The 16,475-nt window shown below is 45.2% G+C and overlaps 1 protein-coding gene across 6 annotated transcripts in view; it reads right to left on the bottom strand.

The window, feature by feature from the left end:
* The window catches only part of LOC108410553 (latent-transforming growth factor beta-binding protein 4), a 157,428-nt gene that overhangs the window by 83,663 nt on the left and 57,290 nt on the right, over window positions 1-16,475 (bottom strand). For all 6 annotated transcript variants that reach the window (XM_017681689.2, XM_017681690.2, XM_037539950.1 and 3 more), the window contains 3 exons: window positions 4,994-5,221; window positions 2,134-2,426; window positions 396-498 (listed from right to left, as the gene is read on the bottom strand). In XM_017681689.2, the coding sequence (XP_017537178.1) occupies window positions 396-498; window positions 2,134-2,426; window positions 4,994-5,221 (624 nt within the window). The remainder of the gene's footprint in view (window positions 1-395; window positions 499-2,133; window positions 2,427-4,993; window positions 5,222-16,475) is intronic.

Below are 16,475 nucleotides of genomic sequence, written 5' to 3'. Positions count from 1 at the left end.
GAGCACTGAAACATGCAGGTTATCTTACATTTAGGTTCACAAGAGGACAAGGCTGAGGATGCCTTTCCATTCACCAGCTTCTCGTTCAAATTTTCCCGTGCCACCTTAAATGGTGGCAGTATTCTGAACTGAAACGTCACCGTAGTTAGAATTGTGAACGAATCGTTTCCAGCAGCCATGAAACTTGTCATAAAATGTCATAGTGACGTGGAGTATCAGTGACAGGCAACACGAAACTGCAGAAACCCTCGAGAATTTCACTTCACAAGAAGTGCTGAGGCTTTAATACACACTAGCACCGCAGAAGGGCATAGAAACACCATGCCCATGCCACACTACTGTACGTATAACATGTTTGTGCTTTTGAATGATGGACTGCATGAGCTCAGACGTACCTAACTCAGGAGGACACAGCGTGCACTCGTTTATTCCCCAGGCCAGGCCGTCACCCCTGCAGCAGGTCTCCTGACTCCTCAGACCAGGCATTGGGGAGCTGCACTGTGGGACGACACAAGGAACTGTTTCATTCACCCACCAGCTCATCTGTTCAGGTTCAAGTTTCAGGTTTATTTGTCCCAACATGTCAGGACAATCATGCATTGAAATGCTTGTGGTAAGGCTCAGATAGTCACTCTACAGACAGTAAACACAGTAAGAATAAGAATAGAGAGAAAATACTGAAACTGAAATGTGTTAAATATACACAAAATACAGAGACCGGAGAGACCTATGCAAGGGGGGAGGGGCTCTCATAGATTATCCTTTGTTATATCAAACAAGGGATAATCTATGAACAATATATACACTTTAAAGTGACTTATGTGACTCAGTGTTATTATTCTTTAAAGTGGCTTAGTGTTAAGGTGTTATTGTCCATAGCAAAGATGCTGTGATATAATAATAATAATACACTGACAGAGTGACTGAGTGAAGTGGTAGTTGGGGACAGAGCCACAGCTTCACAGCTTGTTCAGAAGCCTGACAGCCTGTGGATTGAACCTGTTCATTAGCCGTGTTGTTCTAGCCTGGATGCTGCAGAATCTCCTGCCTGATGGCAGGATGGTGAACAGGCCGAGTGCTGAGTGACACTGCCTGACCGGATCTTTCTGATCTTCCTGAGGCAGTGGGACTGGTAGAGGTCCTGTAAAGCTGGTAGTTTGCTTCCTTTGATGGCTTCTGCCATCCTCACCACTCCTTTAAGCCTTACAGTTCGTTCACATCCATCTAACACAGCACCAGCATACACCTGCCTGAGTGAAAATGTTTCATCTCAAAGACTCTGATCCATAGGCTTTTCTTTAAATGCTTAAGATTTGCAGAAATCTTGATTTATGCACTGCAGTAAAGCAGCACTATGTAGGATTTGGGGATTTGGAGACCTCTCTGGTGGAAATGTGTAATTGCACACAATGAGTGGAAGAACATTTTTACAGTGTATCCCAATCCAGGGGCTGCGTCCTTCAGAGGCTACGTTTGAAGGCCGATGGTGTCCCATTTCGAGGGCTCCTTCATATGCGTCCGAGAAATGTGATGAAAATGAAGGATCCAACGGGTGGATCCATCACCAGCCAACATATCCCAAGGTTCACTGCATGCCAGTGAGGATTTGAGAACATGGTGGCATCAACAGAGAAGGGTTTGCTTTTAAATATAAGTATTGGGTTAAAATTGAGGCAAATGGCTATAATAAATTAAACAAAGTTTCTGGCTCTGTCTTTAAAGAACTATAAAAGAACTTGACAGGAACAGCGTTTCGTGTGGGAACAGCGCTGCTGTGAGGCAACCAGAAAATCTGCCATAGGGCAGACTGTCTCATTGGATCCAGCCTTCACGGGTCTAAGCACCCTTCGAAGGATCCAGTCCCTGAATTCGGACACACTGTCTATGTCAGTTGTGCTTCAGACAACTTATGACCAGAATTCACAGAGAACTCGGTGAAGGAGCATCTCTGAAGATGTGAGTGAATTATCTACTGTCATCATCTCATCTTCATCAGTGTGACGTAAAGATGTAAAGACGTACGACGGGGTGTGACGGGGTTCTACTCATATTTTTTTTAAATTATTTTTTTCTCTGCTCCAACTGATCAGACAAGAAAATATCTCTAAGTATCGCCAACCTCCAGGTCCTCACCTGCCCGTTGCGCACTTCTCTGAAGCAGTATTTGAAGCCAGACGACTCAGTGTAGGTGGAGTCACCACGGATGGTCTGGGCCTGGACGCTATTGAGCTGTGTCTGGACACGAGGGGGCGGAGCCTCAGCCCTTTCTCCCGGCAGAATGACCTGCCTGCGGGATCCAGAGAGTCCGGATGACCAGGTCACCGTCTCTGACCGCTCGTGCACCGTGGGGCCCACTTTCAGCACCTGATGAATCTTCACGCTGGCCTCAGGAGGGTGCTGCACCCGCACCTTCACCATCGGGGAACCTGGGAGCGCAGGGTTAGCATGAGATCAAACACAGACATACAAATATGCGCACATACAAATATGCGCCTTTAATCATGCAAATGGTTCTTCAGCTTGACAGAGAATGTGCTTTAGATGGTTCTATACAAAACCTTTTTGAAAAAGGTTCTACATAGCACCAAAAAGGGTTCTGTTAATGTTACAGTGTCAAGCTCGTATGCAATAGGAGGAGCCTTTTTGGTGCTATATAGAACCATATAAAGCACATTCTCCATCAATCTGATGAACACTTGCAAAGAACCCTTTAACCATGCAAAGGGTTCTTTGAAAATTCATGGTTCTATATAGAACCACTTTCTTTCCTATAGAACCCATCTTTTCTCAGTGTTAATCTTAAATAGGGAAAGGCGGAGTCTGAACTTTTGGCTGATGCTGCACACACAAAAAAAACCCCTCCAAGATCCCAATGATCTAGTAACGACAACACAAAGCGTGTCAGCTTACAGCACCGAACGCAGGACGACACCAGCGCGCTCCCCTGAGCGCTTCCCAGAGCCAAATATGTGGACAGAGGTTGTGCAAGATTTCAGAGTAAACAAAACTGGGTCAGGGACAAAGAGCGGCTTGTTTCCTCCCAGTGATGAGCAGCTTTACATTACAGCCCGATTCCTCTGAAGAAAACGAGGAGAAGAAACCAGGAGATTAAAGTATGTAGAAACACGGCTCATACATACTCCAGCCATGAGTCACTGCTGCTGCCTGCGCTGTGGAAATGGAGAGGAAGCTGGCAAACGCTCACTCCGCTACAAACAAGCTGCCAAACAGACGCAGAATCGGCCCCAAATCTGCCTCACATGAGGAGCAGTCATAAGTTTGGCCACACCTGAGTGAACGCATGTTCTTCATCATCTCACAGATGTTTCCGTCTAAGGCTGGCTTTACACGGTGGAACGTTTACGCAACCAGTTGCATGTTGTGAGTTGCCTGCAGCACAACTTCCGTGCAACTCTACAGTTACAGGAATCAATTTAAAAACCATTTAAGTTGCACAGAACACACAAAGTTACTTGCTTTTCATCATGTTCCTACATTTTTCCAGCTGTCGCTGCAATTATTTTCATTCTAAACCTATCGTTAACACTTTGGGTTCTTAGCTCACTATCTCGATTTCTCCAGCTCTTCTTAATCTCTCCTCTAAAGGCCCGCCATAGAACAAGATCCTCATATGTTTCATATCTAAATACTCCTTTATCTTCATCACTACTTTCCAAACCCGCTGCAGCACCTTCAGCAGCTGTAAACTCTCTGATGCCGTTTCACACAAGTCTCCGGAGTGGACTGAATGAAGAACGAAGGGTTTCCAGTGTGACGGCCAGGCCTTAGTGATGTCCTGAGTGTCCATCAGTCAGTTTCAAATAGAATGTAGGCAGATACACGAATCCAGCAGCTCCATATGGTGAGAGGCAGATGACGTGTATCTCAGCCCCTCTTCATTGGCTCATAACTCCGGATGTGAGTGTCGTAGGATCTCGTATGATTTGCATCCTGCCATCCTCCGGAACAAGTCACTAAGTTGCAAATAACTTTCATGTAACAAGTCTTCACACTGAAGTCCCAAGTCAAGAGAGTCGAGTCTCGATTCAAGTCCTGAGTCAGTACAGGAGAGTTTCAAGTTAATAGTCCTAATCTTCGAGTCCCAAACGAGTCAGGCTGCGTTCTTCAGCTGACAGCGTGTTAGTAGCGCATAGCTATATATTATTTTTTCCAACTAAAATACAAAAACCACGGTGCACAGACAACCACACTCTTAAAAAGATGGTTCTTCAAGGGTTCTTTAGTAAAGAAAATGGGTCTAAAAATAACCATGAACACTCAAAGAACCCTTTGCATGCATAAACTGTTTTTTTCATGGTGAAATGTTTCTTCAAAATGATAAAGAATGTGTTCTGTCAATCTGAAGAACCACTTCACAGTGTAAAGAACCACTTGCAGGATTAAGGTGTTCTTTGCATCATGAATGGGTTCTTTGCTTGTTTCCAGCTTATAAAGGCAAACTTGAACTCTAATGGTTCTCTTGTCTTATGACATAAACCGAGCACAAGCTCAGTATCAAGGAAACAAACCCATTCACATGAACAGCAACCGACTGTAGTTGTCTGCAGTCTGACTCTCTGCGTTTCTTCCACTTTGGGTCTCGAGTCTTTCCGAATCATGAGGCTGAAACCCAAGTCAGAGTCTGAGTCATTGCTGTTCGAGTGAAAGTCGAGTCACAAGTCTTTCTTGATTTTCATGAGTCGAGTCTCAAGTCAAATATGCGATGGACTCAAGTCCAAGCCAAATGACTCTAGTCCTGCCTCTTCGTCTCTCCCAACTTTATAGCATTGTTAAGACAGTCAGTGCGTATACATGCACTCAATAATCCGATCATAATCAGACATCTACATTTATCTGATTATTCAAATGGTCATGTAAACACCAAACTCTATACACCCAACTTAAACCTTAACCCTCTGACAGACACTGAACCTGCTCATGGTGAAGAGGCGACGGTGAGGGTTGGTGATGATCAGTGAGGGGGTTATCTTACCACTGCTTTGGCTCTGCTGTGGACTCTGTAAAGGCAGAATATACTCTGACTGCGTCAGTCCCTGATTGACCGAAGTCGTGGAGCTGGAGAGCGGCTTCTCGATGTCGTTGGTGGAAGCAGTGGAGGAGACGGGAATGTGGCAGAACTTTCCAATGAAGTTGGGGGGACAGAGACAACGATCCTTCTGGATACACACTCCTCCATTCTTACACAGCAAGGGACACAAGACTGGAGAGACGGAGAGAGAGAAAGAGTAAGAGGGAGAAGAAGAGAGCGTGAGAGAGCGTGAGAGAGAGAGAGAGGGGGTTGAGAGAGAGGGGGTTGAGAGAGAGGAAGAGAGAGAGAGAGAGAGAGAGAGAGAGAAAGAAAGAAAAGGAGAGAGAGGGAGAGACAGAGAGAGAGGGGGGAGAGGGGAAGAGGGGGGAAAGAGAAAGAGAGAAAAAGAGAAAAATAGAGAGAGAAAGAGAGAGAGAGATATTATATTTACACCCTTTACACCTTAATTAAGCAGCATGTCCAACAAAAGAGTAGCAGTACATTTTTTGCATGTTTTGTTGACTTTAAAAACGCTTTGATCCCATTTGACACTCTGGACTGTTGTATCAGAATCTACAGTCTAGGGGGTAAATACACTACACAAAAAAATAAAGGGAACACTTAAACAACACAATATAACTCCAAGTAAATCAAACTTCTGTGAAATCAAACTGTCCACTTAGGAAGCAACACTGATTGACAATCAATTTCACAGCTGTTGTGCAAATGGAATAGACAACAGGTGGAAATTATTGGCAATTAGCAAGAAACACTCAATAAAGGAGTGGTTATGCAGGTGGGGATCACAGACCACTTCTCAGTACCTTTCTGCTTTCTGGCTGATGTTTTGGTCACTTTTGAATGTTGGTGATGCTTTCACACTCGTGGTAGCATGAGACGGACTCTACAACCCACACAAGTGGCTCAGGTAGTGCAGCTCATCCAGGATGGCACATCAATGTGAGCTGTGGCAAGAAGGTTTGCTGTGTCTGTCAGCGTAGTGTCCAGAGGCTGGAGGTGCTACCAGGAGACAGGCCAGTACACCAGGAGTCGTGGAGGAGGCCGTAGGAGGGCACCAACCCAGCAGCAGGACCGCTACCTCTGCCTTTGTGCAAGGAGGAACAGGAGGAGCACTGCAAGAGCCCTGCAAAATGACCTCCAGTAGGCCACAAATGTGCATGTGTCTGCACAAACGGTTAGAAACTGACTCCATGAGGATGGTATGAGGGCCCGACATCCACAGATGGGGGTTGTGTTCACAGCCCAACACCGTGCAGGATGCTTGGCATTTGCCAGAGAACACCAGGATTGGAAAATTCGCCATTGGCGCCCTGTGCTCTTCACAGATGAAAGCAGGTTCACACTGAGCACATGTGACAGACGTGACAGAGTTTGGAGACGCCATGGAGAGCAATCTGCTCCCTGGAAAATCCTTTAGCATGACCAGTTTGGCAGTGGGTCAGTAATGGTGTGGGGTGGAATTTCTTTGGAGGGCCGCACAGCCCTCCATGTGCTCGCCAGAGGTAGCCTGACTGCCATTAGGTACCGAGATGAAATCCTCAGACCCCTTGTGAGACCATATGCTGGTGCGGTTTGCCCTGGGTTCCTCCTAATGCAGGACAACGCTAGACCTCATGTGGCTGGAGTGTGTCAGCAGTTCCTCCAAGATGAAGGTATTGAAGCTATGGACTGGCCCGCCCGTTCCCCAGACCTGAATCCAATTGAATCCAATTGAACAAACACCACATTGCACCACAGACTGTCCAGGAGTTGGCAGATGCTTTAGTCCAGGTCTGGGAGGAGATCCCTCAGGAGACCACCTCATCAGGAGCATGCCCAGGTATTGTAGGGAGGTCATACAGGCACATGGAGGCCACACACAATACTGAGCCTCATTTTGACTTGTTTTAAGGACATTACATAAAAGTTGGATCAGCCTGTAGTGTGTGACTCCAAATCCAGGTTTCCATTGGTTAATAAATTAGATTTCCATTGATGATGTTTGTGTGATTTTGTTGTCAGCACATTCAACTTTGTACAGAACAAAGTATTCAATGAGAATATTTCATCCATTCAGATCTAGGATGTGTTATTTGAGTGTTCCCTTTATTTTTTTGAGCAGTGTATATGACACAACTACCACTCAACCCTGCCTTGTGTGTTCTGGTCTAGGGGTGTGGTGTCCCGATTCTTGTTTAGGTAGAGGTGTGGGGTGAAGTGTTGGGGCTACATGAGCCTCCAAATGGAGGTTTTTCAGAGACTCCAAACAGAGAGATATGAAGAAAAAAAAAGAAAACCGGTGAGACAGAGAACAAGAGACCAAAGAAACCCACAAATGTGAGAATTTTCTCTGTTAATAAATTACGATAATCACTGTTTTAACTTAGTTTAATGTCACTTCAGTGAATTATGGTCCTTTTCTTCATGACAAGCTTAAATCATTAGTAGTGCTGATGTCCAGGTAGCAAGCTAAATTTCTCATTCCACCTTAAATGGTGCAGCAGCTACATTCTGGTGCCTTAGGCATCAGAGCTGCTCCACCATTTTGAGGTGGAATGGGAAAATTTGAACAAGCTGGAGAATATCTGACTTCAGCTTCATATCACTGAAGAATAAGAGGGGTATGAATAATAAATAACAGTGGCCAGTTAGGGAAGCACAAGATAGGTGTTTCTAATAAAGTGGCCAGTGAGTGGTAGGAGGTAGAAGTTTCTTATGAACTAATAAACAAGAAACTGCTCCAAACTGATCTGGACTCACACAGGTTTATATGATCCACCAAGGTCTCCATGGAACGGTGTGATACAGAAACGGAGAACAGAACAAGTCATGATGTTATGGCAGGTCAGTCTCCTCACAGCTGTGAAGAATGTGTGTGTGTGTGTAAGAGAGGTGAATTCCCATCACATTCATTCAAAAGAATTTTCTTCGTATCCTACTTATTCCCCATTCACTCACAGGCTCTCATATGTACAGGAACACACGCTCACAGAAGAATGCACGTGTGTGAAAACACACACACACACACACACGTCTGTTCGCCAGGCCCAGGAGGAAGCTGAACAGTTTCCAAGGTCCACACTTATCCATCATTTTTACGGCGGATCTCGGTGTCTGGGGAGATCGAGAGTGATCTGGAACGTGTACATGTGTGTGTGTGTGCACGTCAGTGTAAGTGAGGACATCAATAGGCCATATGACAAATACCTTCTTTTATAAGAAAATCCTGAGAAAAATGAAACCTTTCTTGAGGACAGTTTTTTCGTTTTTAACAAAATTTTAAAACTTTATAAACTTCTCAGCATTTGATCTTTCCTACACTTTTTCAAAAAACGCTACATAATTAACTGGTTAAGGTGTAACCAGAGCGACTCAGCCTGGTTTGGTGTGAAACACTCTGTTCTAGATATACAGTCACCTCACAGCAAGCAGGGCCGGGTGACCGGGGTCCTCTCTGTGTGGAGTTTGCATGTTCTCCCCGTGTCTGCGTGGGTTTCCTCCGGGTTCTCCGGTTTCCTCCCACAGTCCAAAGACATGCAGTCAGGCTAATTGGACATGCTAAATTGCCCCTTGGTGTGAGTGACTGTCTGTGTCTGTCTGTCTGCCCTGCGATGGACTGGCGGCCTGTCCAGGGTGTATCCTGCCTTCCGCCCGAAGACTGCTGGGATAGGCTCCAGCATCCCCTGTGACCCTAACGGAGAAGCGGTTTAGAAAATGCATGGATGGATGGATGTCCTGTTATCATTTTTGTAACAAGACTCACTTCATGAACTCATTTCAGGTGAAAGTCCTCCAGTGTCTCTCTTGGTAAACCAGTCTTTTAATAGAACGTCATTAATTAGTGACGCTGACGTCTATTAAAATGATCATAAGCACAAAACACAAACAGTTTCCATCAGGAAGAACCGAGTGGCTCTGAAATCACTTTTTACCCACAAACAGTTTCAGTTTAAGATTACTTTGTAAATTAGTTACAAGCTGAAAGAAAAACTTGCTATATTTACTACATTGATCTGTAGGTCTCTGTTCATAAACATAAACCGTCCGAAACTGATTTACTATAAAATGAAAGTGTTTGTATGAATTCAGAAAAAAAGAAACATGCCAGTCACGACTGCATATGTGTACACATTTCTATATTGTGGTCTATTTACACAAAGTTAGGTTAATTCATCATTTAGGTAGATGTATGTGCTCCCAAATTTTTACACTGCTGCACTGATGTTGAACCGTGTGCTGCACTGGGTCGGTATGACCAACAGGTCAAAACAAGCTCAGAACAAAGTGACCCCTGTCTTGCTTTGCACTTCTTTTGTTTTGACATGTTACGTTTCTATACACACAGAAACCAAAAAGAATGACAGATTTCTCAAAATGTAGTGGAGGAAAAATCAGATATTAGACTTTGAAATGTAGTGGAGTGAAAGTAAAAAGTTGCTCAAAATGGAAATTCTTAAGTAAAGTACAGATACATGAAAAAACTGCTTAAGTACAGTAACTAATTACATTTACTTAGTTACTATCCACGACTGGACGTCCCCCTCTTAAAGCTCCTAACAGAAAGTTCCTACATGAAATGGTTCTGAATTCACTGCCTGATGACTGAGAAACTGTTTTATGATAGCTTAGAGAACTTAAACTGCATTCATGGTGGAGGGAGACATGCAGGGCGCTGTGCGGCAAAATGGTCCCCAAAGAAAACTTATTATTCCAGAGTTTCCATTGTTTTCCATCATCAACATTCCATATAAACTCAGAAGACTCGTGTAGGTTCTCTGGTTGTTCTGCATGGTAAATAAAATGTCTATATTTGTGTTGTAGTCATGGCGACGCCCGATTCCCATCACCACCACTGTATAGACATCTGACCCATTTCACTCTAAACCGTTCTGAATCTCAGATTACATCTCACACACTGAGTTATGGAGGAATTTTGGAAAACTGGTGGAATTCCCCTTTAAGCTAAAGCACACACATGTGCAGCATATGTCCAGTCTCAGCTCTCGCCCCCTCTCTCTCCTGACATTACTAGGGCAATGACCTCACAAACTTAGAGCTAACAAGCCCTAATAGTTTGCTGAGGCTCATCACTCCAGCTGTGAGTGGGTTTACAGAGCAGGCGGCCTGTCTTTTAAACCTGGATGAGAGCTCATTCCGAGCGCCACTGAAGTACAAACAATTAAACAACAACAATAATAATGATGATGATAATGATGATTTATGTGTCACAAGCACAAAGTCAAAGTTTTATCTATTGCACTGGATCAGAGTCGGTGGGAAAAGTGCCCAGTGAAATTTAGAATTTAACTTTTTGGTGTTATTTAGAACCATTTACAGCACATTCTCCATCAATCTGAAGACTATTCATGATGCAAAGAACTCTTCCGTCATGCAAAGGGTTCTTTCAGTATTAATGGTTCTATATACAGGGAGATTCACTCAAAAGAGGCCCCGAATATTCTGCTGTGACTCCTGTTAGGATGAAGCAATCTGGACCAAACAAATATGCTACATAATTTGATGTGTGTGTAATCGATTGCATTACATGTGATGCTGGTGTAACAATCACCTTGACTTATTATAACTGGGTTACTGGATGTGATCTCTTTTTTCTGCCAGACACATGAAGGCGTACGGGGGTCTGCACCTGGAAGTTGCAAACGATGGTTAAACGTTGCGATGGCTGTCCGACGCCTCTTTCACCATTCCCATTCAGGAGCATCCCAGCTTCAGTTCAGGAGCTCCATATACTGAGGAGAACATTGAACACTGTATGGTTCAGATCGATTCGCCCTAGTGAGAGTTATTACAGAATATTTGGGGCCTCTTTCGAGTGAATCTCCCTGTAGAACTGTCTTTTTTAAGAGTGTACCTCTGAAAGACTTTACAACGAGCTGCGGCAGATCTGTAAGTCTGAAAACTTGCCCAATTTCCCAAGAGTTTGGAGTGAAGAGTGACTGTTCCTCACTCCTCACAAGAGGAAGAGCACAGAACTGCATTAGAACAGAGACTTTACAGAAGAAAGAGGAGACGAGGAAGATCTCAGTTACTGTGAGGAATAGCGCAGAACCACACCAGAACAGAGATTCTACAGAAGAGATGACAAGGAAGATCTCAGTTACTGTGAGGAAGAGCGCAGAACCGCACTAGAACAGAGACTCTACAGAAGAGGAGACGAGGAAGATCTCAGTTACTGTGAGGAAGAGCGCAGAACCGCACTAGAACAGAGACTCTACAGAAGAACAGCTGATAGAACAGACATTTACTGACACTGAAGCATCAGCTCAAAATGAAGGTCCAACTCAAAGTGTAGGTCTCGAATGATGCAAAGAATTTTCATCTAAAATGTTTAGATTTTTTATATCAGGTCAGGTTGCTGCATCTCAGCCCAGGTTTCAGACAGATTCTCTCGTGGAATGTCGTACTGGACAACAGGAAATATTCCAGTCTAGCCCATCTCTACTATGGGGAAATATGTAAATAGGATTCTTCATGGAGGAATAGATCACAATGTTGTGATCATGGGAGTTATTATTATTCATCTTAAAAGAGGCCACTTATTATATTTTCCATTATAACATCTGTGTGGCATTTTATACCTAAAACAGGGATATTTCACTCTTTATCCCTCAGGATTAAACAGGCTGTTTTTATTACTGTGCCTTTAAGTCTGATATATCCCTGCTGTTAGAACAAAACCTTGTATCTCCATTTTTATCAGTTTTGACATCATTTGAAAGAACTCGTCGTCCTATATATTGTGTGTAAATTTCATTATGAATGGACCAAAATAAATGACCCAAAATGACTTGGGAAGACATTATATATATATATATATATATATATATATAGCTGTTTTCTGATTAGCTGTCCTGTACTGGGCTTTTCATGCTTAAATAGCTTTTGCACAGTGAATTAGTCCTCCAGATTGATGGAGAATGTGTTGTGTATGATTCTATATAGAACCTTTTTTGGAAATGGTTCTAGATAGCACCAAAAGTGTTCTGGTTAGGATGTCAAGCTTGTAACAACAGCAGAACCCCCTTTGGTGCTATACAGAACCATATACGACACATTCTTCATTCATGAAGAACAATTTCATCATGCAAAGAACTATTTACTATTTCAGTTTGCGAAATTTAGGTTCAGGTTAAGTACTCCTATGAAAACAAGAAAGCAGGACTTGTGTACCCTGCCCGGATCAGGGTTACCGGGGCCCCACCCTGGAGCCAGGCCTGGGGGAGGGGCTCATGTGTTTGCGGCCATGTGTTTTGGACACTCGGGTAAAGAGAGGAGCTGAGCTGTCAACTGATCACCACCTGGTGGTGAGTTGGATCAGGTGGTGGGGGAAGATGCCGGTCAGACCAGGCAAACCCAAACGTATAGTGAGGGTTTGCTGGGAACGTCTGGCAGAAGAACCTGTCAGATTGATCTTCAACTCACACCTCCATCAGAATTTTGACCAGATATCGGGGGAGGTGAGGGACATTGACTCAGAATGGGCCATGTTCCGTTCCTCCATTGTTGAAGCGGCTGACTGTAGCTGTGGTCGCAAGGTAGTTGGTGCCTGTTGGGGCGGTAATCCTCAAACCCGGTGGTGGACACCCCAGGTGAGAGATGTCGTCAAGCTAAAGAAGGAGTCCTACCAGGCATGGTTGGCCTGTAAGACACTAGAGGCAGCTGGCAGGTATCGACAGGCCAAACGATCTGCGGCTTCAGTCGTTGCCAAGGCAAAAACCCGTGTGTGGGAGGAGTTTGGTGAGGCCTTGGAAAGTGACTTTAAGTCGGCTCCGAAAAGATTCTGGCAAACCGTCAGGCGACTCAGAAGGGGAAAGCAGTGTGCCACTAGCACTGTATATAGTGGAGATGGTGTGCTGCTGACTTCAATGACAATGACTGAAGACTTCATTGGGCGGTGGAAGGAATACTTTGAGGACCTTCTCAATCCCACCAACACGTTTTCCAGTGAGGAGGCAGAGTCTGGGGACACGGGAATAGGCCTGTCCATTACTGAGGCAGAAGCCGCTAAGGTAGTTAAAAAGCTCCTTGGCGGCAGGGCTCCAGGGGTGGATGAGATCCGTCCCGAGTTCCTCAAGGCTCTGGATGTTGTGGGGCTGTCTTGGCTGACACGCCTTTTTTAACATTGCGTGGACATCGGGTGCCACTGGACTGGCAGACTGGGGTGGTGGTGCCTCTTTTTAAAAAGGGGGTGTTCCAACTAAAGGGGAATCACACTCCTCAGCCTCCCTGGTAAGGTCTATGCAGGGGTACTGGAGAAGAGAGTCCAGCTTATAGTTGAACCTCGGATCCAGGAGGAGCAGTGCAGGTTCCACCCTGGTCGTGGAACACTGGACCAACTCTTCACCCTCTCCAGGATTCTGGAGGGTTCATGGGAGTTTGCCCAACCAGTCCACATGTGCTTTGTGGATTTGGAGAAGGTATTCGACTGTGTTCCCCGGGGTATTCTGTGGGAGGTGCTTCGGGAGTACGGGGTACATGGCTCTTTGCTATGAGCCATTCAGGCCCTGTACAAACAAAGCAGGAGTTTGGTTCGCAGTAAGTCAGACTCCTTCCAGGTGAGAGTTGGACTCCGTCAGGGCTGCCCTTTGTCACCGATTCTATTCATAATTTTTAATGGATAGAATTTGCTAGGTGCAGTCAGGGGATGGAAGGTGTCCGGTTTGGTGACCTCAAGGTCACATCGCTGCTGTTTGCAGATGATGTGGTCCTATTGGGGACATCAGGCCGTGACCTTCAGCTTTCGCTGGATCGGTTTGCAGCCGAGTGTGAAGCGGCCGGGATGAGGATCAGTACCTCCAAATCTGAGACCATGGTTCTCAGGCGCGAAAGGGTGGAGAGCCCTCTCTGGGTCAGTGATGAGCTCTTGCCTCAAGTGGAGGAGTTCAAGTATCTCGGGGTCTTGTTCACGAGTGATGGTGCAAGGGAGCGGGAGATTAACAAGCGGATTGGTGCTGGGTCAGCAGTGATGCGGGCTCTTTACTGGTCTGTTGTGGTAAAGAAAGAGCTGAGCCATAAGGCAAGGCTCTCGATTTACTGGTCGATCTACATTCCCACCCTCACCTATGGTCATGAGCTTTGGGTAATGACCGAAAGAACGAGATCGCGAATACAAGCGGCCGAAATGAGTTTCCTCCGCAGGATGTCTGGACTCTCCCTTAGAGATAGGGTGAGAAGTTCGGTCACCCGGGTGGGACTCGGAGTAGAGCCGCTGCTTCTCCACATCGAGAGGAGCCATTTGAAGTGTTTTGGCATCTTGCTAGGATGGCAAGTCCACCCGGGAGGAGACCTTGGGGAAGACCTAGGACACGCTGGCGTGACTATATCGCCCAGCTGGCCTGGGAGCGCCTCGGAATCCCCCCCCAGGGAGCTAGTGGAAGTGTTTGGGTTAATGGAGGTCTGGGGTTCATTGCTTAGGATGCTGCCCCTGAGACCCGAACCCCGGAGAAGCGGAAGATGATGGATGGATGGATGGAGTTTGCAAATGGTTCTACATTGTTCTATATAGCATGACTGCCTTTACTGAAGAACCCTTAAAAAACATCTTCATGCAGCACCAAAAAGGGTTCTACTACTGTTTCGATGTGAAGTTTGTATTTACTATAGAAGGACCATTTTTCAAAAAGGTTCTATATAGAACCATATACAACACATTTTCCAATCAATCTGAAGAACCAATTCACCATGCAAAGAACCATTTAGACATGGAAATGGTTCTATATAGAACACATTTTTCTAAACAGAACCATTATCTTTGCTAAACAGCCCTTGAATAACCACCTTTTTTAAACTGGTTCTAGTTGCCACCAATAAGGGTTCTGCTACTGTTTTTATGTCAGGCTTGTAACAACAGAAGAACTTATACTGGTTCTATCTAGAACCACATACAACACATTCTCCATCAATCCGAAGAAAGATTTTACAATGCAAAGAACCATTTAGCATGCAAATTGTTCTACACTGTGCTAAATAGAACAAATGCCTTTTCCAAAGAACCTCTGAAGAATCATCCTTTTTGAAAATGGTTCTACATAGCACCAAAAAGTGTTCTGCTGTTGTTTTGATGTGAAGTTTTAACAACAGAAGAACCCTCAAGTTTTAGCAAAAAGGTTGCGTGTAGAACCATTTCCAACACATTCCCCATCGCTCTGAAGAAGCAGTTCAACAGGCAAAGTACCACTGAAGCATGAAATGGTTCTATACAGATGTCATGGTTCTAAACAGAAACATTCTCTTTACTAAGGACCCTAAAGGCAGCCATGCTTTTGGGGCAGTTCCCCAGGTTAGGGGACCGGCCCTGTGACCGAAAGGTCACCGGTTTGATCCCCACAGCCTACAGTACATGACTGAGGTGTCCTTGAGCAAAACACCTGATCCCAACTGCTCCCCAGGCGCTGTGGATAGGGCTGCCCACCGCTCTGGGCAAGTCTGCTCACTGCCCCCTAGTGTGTGTGTTCACTAGTGTGTATGTGGTGTTTCACTGCACGGATGGGTTAAATGCGGAGGTGGAATTTCCCCATTGTGGGACTAATAAGGGTAAAGAAAAATAAAGAACCATCTTTTTAGGAGTGAAATGTTTAGCTCCAGGATAATCAGAGGTGGGAAAACTGGGTGAATGAGTTTTTCACCAAACTGTGGCTTTAAGCTGGACAGAGATGTGTTTGCGGCCGTCTCTGTAGTTTGTGTTTACCCAGCGGAGATGGAGGTTTGACCCACATTAGAGGAGGGCAGGGCCGGCCGTGTGTTTCTGTGTTGACATCTTACTAACAAATCCGAGAGAAGATGTCCAGCTGCTCCCCATGACATCATTTCCTCCCCACTGGGCCGATGTATCAGGTCAAATCAGTTGCGGCGATAAAATGCTGCCTTTCCTCAAACTCGGCCTGGGACTAAAAGGGGACTGAAAGGCTGGACGTGTGCACTTAAGAAGAACTAGTACGAGGAGCACTCTGGAGCTCACGCACATGTTCTCTCTTTTCTCTTACACAGATGTGCTTGCGCACTACAAGGCTGACCGCATTAGCACTCGAATCAAAGAAAGAGAGGAAGAAAGTGGGGGAGAGGCTGTGGACAGAGGTAAATTAAAGACACATGCTGCAGGGCGGTCCTGCCAGCATCAGAGAGAAGAAAGGCCGAGGAGACATCAGTGGACCTGCATCCTCACGCTTACCACAAAAACAAGCTCCAAACGTCACTATTCAATCACACGAAACACATAAGACCATCACTGTGTAAAGGGTCATTTTCCATCTGGAGGGGACACAGTGACACTCGCACTCAGAGTGCCCATTACTGTGGCCAACTCTGCGCCATAAAGCATTTTTGCAAGTCGTCCTGTACCATACGCTAAATCTGTATAATAACTGTAGTCCTTATGTTTCTCTTTCACTCTGTTCTTCAGTGGTCACTACCCCCATGGACCCTCACA

Source organism: Pygocentrus nattereri, chromosome 7 (genome assembly GCF_015220715.1).
Source record: "Pygocentrus nattereri isolate fPygNat1 chromosome 7, fPygNat1.pri, whole genome shotgun sequence".
NCBI classification, from domain to species: domain Eukaryota; kingdom Metazoa; phylum Chordata; class Actinopteri; order Characiformes; family Serrasalmidae; genus Pygocentrus; species Pygocentrus nattereri.
The sequence above is the reverse complement of the archived record's forward strand: the minus strand, read 5'-3'. Positions and strand labels throughout refer to the sequence as shown.